Below are 11,057 nucleotides of genomic sequence, written 5' to 3' on the forward strand. Positions count from 1 at the left end.
AGGGTTTAGAAGGTGGAGGTGCTGAATTGCTTCTTCTATGTTCCTAAAGCGGCTCCAAGAAAGTGAACCTGGGCTTCTGGTCAGTTAAGGGAGAACCAGTTAGCAGGATGGCAAAGGCTGTTCCCCATGACATTAGCAGTCCCTTCTCTGGACATTCTATTGTATCCTGGAGAGCTCATGGCATCCCGTGATGTCACCAGTGTTGTAGCAACATCAACTGCCTCAGGGTATCCTTCAGTGCCTACAGGGTAGAGCATAGACATGCTGCTGGCAAGACTGAGGGGTCTCCTTGGAAGAGAGAATGGAGAACATCCGGAGAACAGAGAGAGAAAGAAGGAGGCTGGTCTTGAGTCTCAGAGGAAAACAACCAAAAAGGGTTTCTGGGGAAGACACAGTGAGTGCTGGGCAGGAGATGGGGACTTCCTGGAGGAGGTGGGCTAGACCTGGGCCCTCCAGTAATGGGGCAGGGGAGCTGGAACCTCTGAGAAGCAAATGGACTTCCCTGCTTCTCATATTTCCTGAAAGTCCAGGGTCCAGAACATTAGTGTGTGCCTCCTCTATGTGAAGATCTAGCAAGGCCAAGGCTGTTATGCTGGGCATGCTTATCTTTTACATTTCTTCGGTCTTGGGGGTGTAATGTGGGGACAGAAGGAGACAAGCAGGAGGCAGAGAGACTAATGTGTCCCCAGCTGAGGCTAGGCATCACTGCACTTCAGCTTCGGGAGTTTCCTTTAGATGCAGTGGCTGTCAACACTAGTCACATGGAGAGACAAGTGCTTCTGGCCAAGACATCATGTCCTCAGGCTGTCCAGCAGACTCCTCTGACCACCTCTCTCTGACAGTGGTCCGATAGGGTCCTGAATCAGCAGGAGAGATGGCAGGTAGATCTCTAGTGTAGTCAAACAACTGTAGAGATGTGGAACCAGGGCAGAGATTGGCTCCTTTGTACAAGCTCTGCATGTTCTGGGCTGGCAGTGGGATGACTTGGTGAGTCTGTTAAGCATGTTGTGTCTCTGCATGACATTACAATCCCAGACATGGGCCTGGAGTGACCAGGCAGGAGATATGGACTGTCCACAGCACCTGAGTGCTTGTGCACTGTGTTATTTTTCTCCTGGCTTCTGAAAGCACAGGCAGACTTCAGGGCTCTGGGTCCATGCATGTTGCATCTTGTGCTGCTATGAATTCGCCCAAAGAAGCCATCTCTGTGTCCCCTGAAGTTGTGTAGGGAGGCAGAGGAAACCCCTGGCTGCTTACATAGTCACATCTCTACAGAATGAAGGGAAAGCTGAGATCCACAGAGAGTACATCTTCACCTGGCCTCAAATATTTGGATTGTCACTGGGTTGCAGACCTGATCTTTCTGTTTGGGCCTCAGGGTGGTCTGTCCATCCTCTATGCCTTGTCACTATGCAAGTTCACTTGTGTTCATCTACCACAGAGGCTGCTATGGAGACCTCATCCCACCCAACCCTCCTCACCAAGAAAGGGGTGAGGAAGGAGATGCAGAGGGTGAACATGGAGCTTCAGGTGGTGACAAGGGAGAGAAATGAGCTGCGTGATCAAGTATTCTTCATCAGGAAAGGACCCGTGCCCAATTGGTATCTCTTGTTTCAACCTTTCTGGTGTCAATTTTGCATCTTCAAATTACCTTCATCTTCATTTTAACATCTTGGATTCTAGGAGCTTGGGTTAGGAGGGTTTCCATGTGCCCTCCTTCATGTCCCTAAATGCCTCTCAATAAAGAGGCAGAACTTGAAACCTGGGCAGGAGGGAGATGGGGTTCCTAAATATTCTGCTTCCTCCAATGAAAACCCAAGCCTGGAGTCTGAGTCACACAACTTAGGGACTGATACAGTATTCTTTGAGTTCCCAGCATGCATTTGAAAAGACCATGACATGGCTTGTGTGAGATACTAGCTGCTGTGTGTTTGTGTGAGTCTTTGAACTTGCCTGGTAGGTAATTATGTGCTGGAAGATCCTTTTAGCATCTTGTCAGACCTGATCTGACTTATTTCAATGAGTGACTGATAGTCCTGGAGCTTGTCTCTGTTTTTCTATTTCTTGTGAGTTATACTCTTAGACAATATTGCTCCACACATTTCTTCAGTATCCCATGTGTGCTCTCCTCTCCTTCACTCTTTCTTGCACTCTCTGCCTTTCTCTCTCTCTCTGTCTCTCTCTCTCTTTTTCTGTCTCTCTCCTGTATGCATGGAGCATGTGTGCTGGCGTGTGTGTGTGTGTGTGTGTGTGTGTGTGTGTGTGTGTTTGTGTGTGTGTGTGTCTTTCTGATTGTCTGTCTTTCTGTTTCTGTGTCTCTGTGTGTATGTGCATTTGCAAGTTTGTGTGTCCCTCCAGACTCTGGGAGGCAGTCATCGATGTTGGGCCTGAGGATTTGCCTGACTCACACTTCCAACTGATGCCAGTGCTGATATGAGATCTGTGATCCTCACTTTAAGCAGCTCTGCTCTTGTTCTATTTGTTCACCTTGATGCCAAATAGGTATCCCTTGGGGAGATTTTATAGCTGTCCTGATATTGGGTGTCATCCCCAGAATTATGTGCTCTGTCCATCTGTGCAGTAGTAAGGGCCAGGCTCAAGTATCCTTGTCCTGAAATAAGAGAATCATCATTGCAGGTTTCTTGTGGGCCAAGACCTGTAGCATAGACTCCTGGGAACAGAGAGCTTGACTGCCTCTCCAGGCCTATTGAGTGGACTCATGTACTCAGCAAGGACACCCTCTATCTGAACACCCAGTCTCTGTTGGCCTGGGCCAGGATTACAAGTTAATTAAGCACCAGGAAGTTTCAGTACATAGTAGCCAGACTGAGACCTCCACTGTGTTGTGGTAGATCAGGACAACAGCCTGTATTCACATGATCCTTGAGGCCTATATTCATGAAGTTCTTTGTTCCTGGTACCTTGCCCTCCCACAGGCCAAATACTTGGTATGAAGATCTGAGGATGGAGCATGAGGAGGTCATGAATGACCTACAGAGATTGCAGAATGAGAACAAGGAGGCTTCAGAGAAGGTGGATGAGCTTGCCAACCTGACAGTCTTCTATCGGTAAGTGCCTGTTGGCATGGACCCCTATAGTTGTTGAATGGCCTACTCTGCCTTCCTTTTTTTATTATTTATTTAAATCATATAATTTAATTTAATTTAACATATCAGCCACGGATTCCCATGTCCTCTCTCCTCCCTCTCCCCCCCCCCTGCTCCTCCCTTGTATCCCAATACACCCCCCATTCCCATCTCCTCCAGAGCAAGCATTACTGTGGAGATTCTGCTCAGACTTGGAGGTTCTGTCGAAGCAGATCCAATCCCTTCTTCCCTTCACTCAGGCTGAGCAAAGTGTCCTAGCATAGGTCTCAGGCTCCAAAAAGCCAGCTCATGCACTAGGGACAGACCCAGGTCCCACTGCCTGGGAGTCTCTGAAACAGTTCAAGCTAATCGACTGTCTCACTTATCCAGAGGGCCTGATTCAGTTGGGAGCTCTTCAGCTCTTGGTTCATAGTTCATGTGTTTCCACTAGTTTGGTTATTTGTCCCTGTGCTTTTTCCAATCATGGTCTCAACATCTCTTGCTCATATAATCCCTCCTCTTTCTTGTCTATTGGACTCCCGAAGCTCTACCTGGGTCCTAGCCATTGATCTCTGCATCTGCTTCCATCAGTCATTGGATGAGAGTTCTACAATGACAGTTAGGTTGTCTGGCCAACCGATCACCAGAGTAGGTCAGTTTGCGCTTTCTCTTGACCATTGCCAGTAGTCTATTGTGGAGGTATCTTTGTGGATTTCTGTGGACCTCTCTAGCACTTTGATTCTTCCTATTTCTATGGTGTCTTCATTTATCATGCTCTCTCTTCTTCTGGTCTCCCTCTTTGTTCCTGATGCAGCTGGGAATTCCCACTCCCCTGAGCTCTCTTAACCCCAACCCATGTCCTTTATTACCTGCCCCCTCACATCCAGTTTGCTCATGTAGATCTCATCCGTTTCTCTTACTTTGGGTGATCCCTGTGTCATTCTTAGCGTCCAGTTTACTAGGTAGCCTCCCTAGAGTTGTGAGTAACAGTCTCGTCATCCTTTGTTTTACATCTAGTATGCACATAAGAGTGAGTACATACCATGTTTGTTTTTCTGAGTCTGGTTTACCTCACTCAGGATGATTTTTTTCTAGATTCATCCATTTGCCTGCAAACCTCCTGATGTCATTGTTTTTCTCTGCTGAGTAGTACTCCATTGTGTATATGTACCACATTTTATTTATCCATTCTTCAGCTGAAAGGCATCTAGGTTGTTTCCAGGTTCAGGCTATTACAAACAATGGTGCTATGATCATCGCTGAGCATATGCCTTTGTGTTATGATTGAGCATTCCTTGGGAATATGCCCAAGGGTGGTATAGCTGGGTCTTTGGGGAGATTGATTCCCAATTTTCTAAGAAAGCACCATATTGATTTCAAAAGTGGCTCACCTCTGCCTTCCTTTGTCTCTAGACTGGAGAGTCCACAGCTCTGGTTCTGTCCTTTTTGCACCTTAGCAAGCATCTCTTTGACTTGTGTCACTTGCACTTAGTTTTGCTAAGTATGAAAGAGACTATCCACTCCTCCCACCGTTGTTTTGGAGCCTCAGGAGCCTCTAGGTAGAGGAGCAAACTGTGCTGTGGTGGTGCCATTCCAGTTCTCTGGAGGCAGAGTAGGCAGATCTCTCTGATCTCAAGGCCAGTCTGGTCTACAGAGAATTCCAGGGCAGATAGGACTGTTAGGCAGAAAAACCCTGTTTCAAAAACCAACCAAATAAAATAAAGAAAGGAAGGAAGAAAGAAAAAGGAAAAGGAAAGTAAAAAAGTAAGAAAAGAAAAGTGATTTACACTGCGAGGGGAATGTCATGGAGCCCTGGGCATCTGGGAGATCAGGCCTAGGGTTTACAGATCTGGTTTCTGTGGAAACTGTAGGTAGAAAAAACTCCCCTTGGGTCTCCTGTCCTCTCTCAGAGGGTATTTGTCCACTACTTGCTTATGTTCAGGACAGTTGAGGGACTCCTCTTTCCTTTGAAAGGACATAGATCGCTATTGGTGTTTGGGTTTTCTGAAGTATTTGGACTTTTTAAAATTAGCTACTGTCTTATTTGGCCTTTTGATTGTAGGTGTCATGGCTATTTTGGGCTCTTGGCTATGTCTTCCTGAGTACCTGGGGCCATTTGTCGTGCAGGTTCCTGGAGGCAGGGGTGGCAGAAGGAGACTGTCAGGGCCTTACTCTACAGAGGGTTTTTTTCCAGTGGTCTGCACAGCCAGGTCCTAATGGAACATACTCAGCTTAAGGAGCAGGTAGCCATGCTGAGGCAGGAGAACAACAATCGGACAGAGGATTGGGTCCTGCTGAAGATCCACTTGGAGGCATTGAAATTGATGTGTGAGGACCAAGAGGAAGAGACCAGTGACCTCCAAAACCAGCAACAACAGGTAAGGGCAGGTAGGTGGGTTAGGCTAAGGTCTGGCACCATTTGCCCATTGGATTCTCTGTCTGCCCATCCACTCACCTGTGCTTTCACCCATCACCTTACTCATCCATCCAGCCACAGACCTCATGCCATCTGAGGTGTTCACTTCAGTGTCCATGCACAAGTACTTCTGGGAAGTTAGCCTCTTCTGAGAAACTAAATTATTATCAAACCATGCCTGCTGCTCTGCTTGAAACTATGGTCCAATGACAGAAATGGTTCAAAAACATATCAAACCTACATGTCATTATGATAGGTAGGATGTTATGCACAGAGCTTTGAATGAGTGAATTGTGGGTCCTGAGGCTCATGTGATTGGCAGGGGTCATGTGAGATCACAGAGGGGGAAGCAGCTTACAAGGAGGAGTATCCCATGTAAATGCCAAATGAGTCCTACTCATAGTCATAGATTTGGGTGGCATGTGGTCTTCTCCTTTCTTCATGAATCCCAATGTGTTCTCTTCCCTTTGACTGACTATTGGTTCACACTGACATAAGCCAGAGTAGCAGCTCATGAGCCCTCTTTTCTGTGAGTGCTCCTTGAGAGCTCTACCATTGTGGAGAATACAATCTGGATTTGATTGGCTGAACAAATGAGGGCTTTTGACAAGCTGAATGCCAGGGTGGGTGCTTTGCTGCTTCTGAAGTATATTCTATAGCCATCTCAATAGAGTCTGGCCAAACAGAGCAAACTTCCCACAGCAGTATTAATCCTAAGGGAATGATGGCAGAGTTGTGAGACTCTTCTGAAAGTGCTGGTGTGCTTCGCCTACTCATCTGTTCTTCTTGCATGATGTTGTATTCTGCTCACTTCTTTTTCTGTGAGTGTAGTATAAGCTCTTTTGGCTTGCCTAATCTACCAGTATGCTATTTTGATCCTTTGTATGTGCTTCATGTGTATGACACTGTGTGCATGCCTGTATACAACTCTCCACTAAGAACACAATGTTCTAATGAACAGGCATTTGAAAGATTGGAGGGAAGCCTACAGGTCCTGATGAAACAGAAGGAGATGATCACCCAGGAAAAGGACTTGGCAGAAAAGCTGCAGCATCACTTTGAGGTCTCCCAAATGAGGTAGGAACCCAGGCTGGGGGAGCAGGTGGAGCCACATGGGTACCTTGTTCTTGGGATCACTTTCATTTATGGGCTCCTGCTCAAATGCATGGCATCCAGCTACAAGAAGGGCAAGAACACTTGAGAGTATTGTTCAGGTTGAGTGTACAAACAATTCTGTCCAGGAATCAATATGTTTAATACTCAGTGTGTCTGAGCAATTTTGTCCTTTCTCCCTTCTGAGTGCTCTGGTATGGCCTGAGCAGGCTTTCCTTATACTCACAGAGATCTGCCTGCTTCTGCCTCCCCGTGATGGAATTCAAAGTTGTGAATCACCAGGCCTTGCTAAAATTACATTTTCACTTAGGAACATCCCCTGTAAAGAAGAGATTCCTACCTTTGAATACTGCTCTGTGCAGCATTTTTCCATTTCCTGGGACAAGTGTTCTCTGGATTGAATAGGTTAAGGATTTTCCAGAATGAACCCAGGCAGATGCCTCAGTTGCACGGTAGATCAGAACCTTTTCAGGAGTGTTCTGTAACAGACTGTCAAGGAGTCTGGATGCAGATTCCTAGCTCTGGTTAAGGAAATCACAAGTTTCTGTTTGATCCCAGAGTCTATCAGGGCCAGTGTTCTCAGGCACACATCTCAGGAAATGCCGCTCTAGGATTACCGACTGATTTCTGTCTTGCATGTTGGTCATGTTCATGGTTCCTCCTGGGCATGAGCCTGAGCTATCTTCATGACCTTGTTTAACCTTGTTTGAGTGTCCAGAATGCAAGACTGCAATATGGCTATCAATAAAATGATGTGCTTTATCAGTAATTCATCATGAATAATGAGTATCACTCCTGTGCTGGTGACTATGTTATTAATAAGTTGTTGCTTCTCCAATATGATGTCCCGAGACTGTGAGAGAAAGACCCATTCTTTCTAGTAGAATAAAAAAACCATTACTCAGCCAAATTCTGACAGGTGTTTAGGGCTGAGGAAAGTTCTAGGCCCAGCTACTCTGTGACTCTTATTCCTTGGGGGCACAAACAATGACTTCAGTCAAAAGATCCATGTTGACTATCCAGCAGAGTTCAAGTGGAAGGAGGCAGCACTTTAATAGCTGACAATGGCAGGTCCCCAGCCGGATTGTGTCCTAACTGCCTTTCCCTCCTAGGTCTGAGAAACTGATACATGAGCTGGAACAGGACACAGCCCAGGATGAGAGCCTGCTTCAGAAGAGGCTGTTAAACAAGGAGCCACCTGCTGAGCCCAATCTCCGGGAAATTCTGGATTATGATGCACTTTCTCCCTATTATTTTATTTCCTGTGTGTGAATAGGCCTTGGTTATGCCTAGCCATTTACCCTGCATGGCTGCTTCTGGGCCTTGACTCCCTTTCCTTATTGACAATACTGTTTGAGAAATTGAGGAGGCCAAAGGAAGGCAGACACCTTGAAACACGGCATAATTCACCCTAGGATCAAGGCCTCCTCAGAAAAAGAACCCCATCATAGCTCTGAACTTACCATGAAGTAAAAACCACCTGACCTCCAGGTCTGGACCATGTGTCTGTAGGCTCAGTACTCCTGAAGAATAGAAAGAATCAAAATAAGACTGAGATACAGATAACCTGTCAAAATAATTACTCAGAACCCTGACATCCATCAGCAAACGGCCCCAATGAGGAATACAACACCATGGAGGGAGGAGATGTTGGAATACAAAACTTACTATGTCAGTTTATGTTCAAGGACTGTCACAAGCTGACTGAGTCCTCAGCCCTTCATTTGTAGCAGGAATTCATTTTGGAAGACTTTATTGATATCATGCTGTTATCCACACAAACCACACCCAAAAGTATAGGATTCTCTCTCCAGTGCAGGGCTGAATCAGACCAACTCCATGACATGCAGAAGCACTGCTGAAGACAGTCCCCACAGATGTGACAACAGTCCCTGTTTCCATGTAGGAGTTATTTGATCTTCCATTAGGAGGACCAATGAGGATTCTCAGTTTCACATCTGGATTGAAGGGATCAAACCTGAAAAGTATCTGTAGAAAGTGTCAGAGTCACCTTTGACATTTGTGGACACTCAATGATCCTTATGGAGTTGTGGGTCTTGAATAATCACACAGGCAAACGTTGACTGAAACAACTTCATAGTGGCCAACACATTTCAGGTTCATCCTGCTGCAGAACATCTTCACAGATCAGGTGGCCAAGTGTGTGTATATTACGCCATCAGAGAGCTGTAATTGATCAGAAAATGTCCCTTAGTGTCTCAAAGAGTGCTCTATGAATAATCCAAGGGCTTATCAGTGATAGGGCCAAGCAGTCATTTGGTTGAGAAAATTCAGATAGTATTCTGATGCTCAAGAGCTGTGTCAGGTGTTTATGGGTCACGTGAACATCAGCTGAATGGCAGGTGTATAGAATGTGCCATTCCAAAGACCGAATGGCACCCTCTACCCAGTGCAGGGATGTGGACTTCCAACCCCAGCTTTAGGATGAGATCTTGCTGAGTATAAAGAAAAGATGTATGGGAATCACCTGTGCATCATGTCACAGTAGACCAACTAGACAGTACAGCATCATGACCTGCAGGGAACACGGCCTGAGTGTGCTGCCAGTGTTGTGCCTGCAACTGATGAGATTCCGGCATGACCCCCGATGACCTACATATATCACAACCCTATCTATCATAAGCCTGAGTTTTGGGACAATTCTCACTTTCTGAATATTGGATGAAAACAGACCATCAGTACCTACAATTTATTCACCATGTGGCCCTGATTCCCAACAGAGAGAATCATAATGGATTACTGTATTTATTTTAAATCTAAATGTGAGTGGAAATGATATAATTTGGGGATGAGGAGGTGTGAAAGCAAGCATGCTTCATAAAGAGAGGACCTGATTCTATCTTTGAAGGTGTATATTTCTAATACATGGAACAGGAGTTAGTATAAAGCAAAATGTAGAGACTTGTGAATGGACAAAGCATTAAGTGCATGAGGATCAGCATGCAGTTCAGAGCTGAGGAAGGAACACTATATCCAGACATGCATGACTATGTGCAAGATGCCTAACAATATAAATTAAAAAAACCTGTAGGATTCAGGAATAACCACCAGCGTGACTCAGAAACTGTATGGTGCAAATGTATTGGTGTACATTAGGAAGTTAAACTTTCAGAAGATTTATCTCTTTGGGATGGAAAGTGTGCAGCTGAGGAAAAGCCTTGGCCTAGGTATACCTTATGGTGTGTTTGCACCTGGAGGTGTTTGGCATCCAACTCTTGCTAAGGATGAACAGGAGAGGGCTTTGAAGAAGTGCTGAAGCATATCCAGAGGTACTGGGTATACAGAAGGAGTCTGGGTGTATAAATCAGTGCTCGTCCTGATGGACCATCAAGAATACTTTAATGAAGATGACTCAAGTGAATTCAACAGTGTTTGAACCAAAGCTTGTAACATTTTTATCCTTGAACTTGGTGAAAACTGACTATAAAGCCCCAAAAGGCATGGCCATGCTCATCTTGAAAAGGCTGTTGCAATCGTTGACTCCCTTGCTACCTACCATCTGTCCAAGGCCAGTCACAGGCTCCAGGTCTGTGCTGCTCAGTCTGCAGTGAGAGAATTCTGCATAGCTTAATTTTGTGTTTAACTTTTGGTTTAGGTTCTGTATCTTAATTGTTTTGGTTATGGATTTGTTGTTTTGATTTTATTTGTTCTTGTTATTGATTTTCAAAATTTGCTAAGGCTACCGTTGTTTATTACCTATTTAAAGCCCCATTTAAAAAATTCTTTATGTTTAAAATAAAAAGTAATTTCAAACTTTTCACACGTGGACCAGTTTGTTTTGTCATGTTTGTTGTCATACTCATGTAACCCTAGTTCTCACTCTTAGAGATGGATCTCTGCAATTTCTAGGCAGCCTGTGTTACATAATCTCCTCCTACTCTCCACGGTGACACAGGGGATTGGTGTCTTGGGTGTGAATTGCCATGTTTACTCCCTGGATACACACTTTATGGTGGACTCAGTATTTATACTATATCCATGCTGTGATGCATTTAGCTACTCCTAAAATATGGTACTCTATAGACACACTTTCATGAATTGGTCATAAGGACTGAACTATTGAGAAATACACCTTTACTGCTCTACAGACTCTCAGGAAATAAAACCATTCATTAAGAGAGTCTAAAATAAATCAGGAAACCCAGAGCTATCTGCCTCTGTTTATTTTTGCAATACATCATGTTTAATAGCCACACAACAAAGATAGGGACCTTCCAACTCACTTTGGGAAATAGCTTTTTGTAGATGTTGTTGGCCTTGCCCATGCATTTGGTGACCTTTTTTTCTTTTTAGATTTTTTCATTTTTACTTTATGTGAATGGGTATTTTTCCTATTGTACATCTGTGCTAGACATGACTTCAGTTCCTGAAGAAGACAGAAGAGGGAAACATCCCATTATAACTAGTTGTTATACTCTCAT

The 11,057-nt window shown here is 44.8% G+C and overlaps 1 protein-coding gene across 1 annotated transcript; it reads left to right on the forward strand.

The window, feature by feature from the left end:
- Nucleotides 1-206: 206 nt before the first annotated feature.
- Nucleotides 207-10,396, forward strand: LOC143267332 (disks large homolog 5-like). The gene is made up of 6 exons (XM_076544772.1): nt 207-394; nt 1,442-1,601; nt 2,937-3,068; nt 5,281-5,464; nt 6,464-6,579; nt 7,728-10,396. Exons 1-6 carry the CDS (start codon nt 262-264, stop codon nt 7,885-7,887), a joined length of 885 nt encoding a protein of 294 aa, XP_076400887.1. The 5' UTR covers nt 207-261; the 3' UTR covers nt 7,888-10,396.
- The last annotated feature ends 661 nt before the right edge of the window (nt 10,397-11,057 follow it).

The sequence above is a fragment of the Peromyscus maniculatus genome, chromosome 9, assembly GCF_049852395.1.
Source record: "Peromyscus maniculatus bairdii isolate BWxNUB_F1_BW_parent chromosome 9, HU_Pman_BW_mat_3.1, whole genome shotgun sequence".
Taxonomy (NCBI): Eukaryota; Metazoa; Chordata; class Mammalia; order Rodentia; family Cricetidae; genus Peromyscus; species Peromyscus maniculatus.

Coding starts and splice junctions, on each gene's coding strand:
- LOC143267332 (XM_076544772.1), top strand. CDS start 262: ATGCTGCTGGCAAGACTGAGGGGTCTCCTTGGAAGAGAGAATGGAGAA. Junction 395..1,441: donor GGGTTTCTGGGGAAGACACA/GTGAGTGCTGGG, acceptor CATCTACCACAG/AGGCTGCTATGGAGACCTCA. Junction 5,465..6,463: donor TCCAAAACCAGCAACAACAG/GTAAGGGCAGGT, acceptor TCTAATGAACAG/GCATTTGAAAGATTGGAGGG.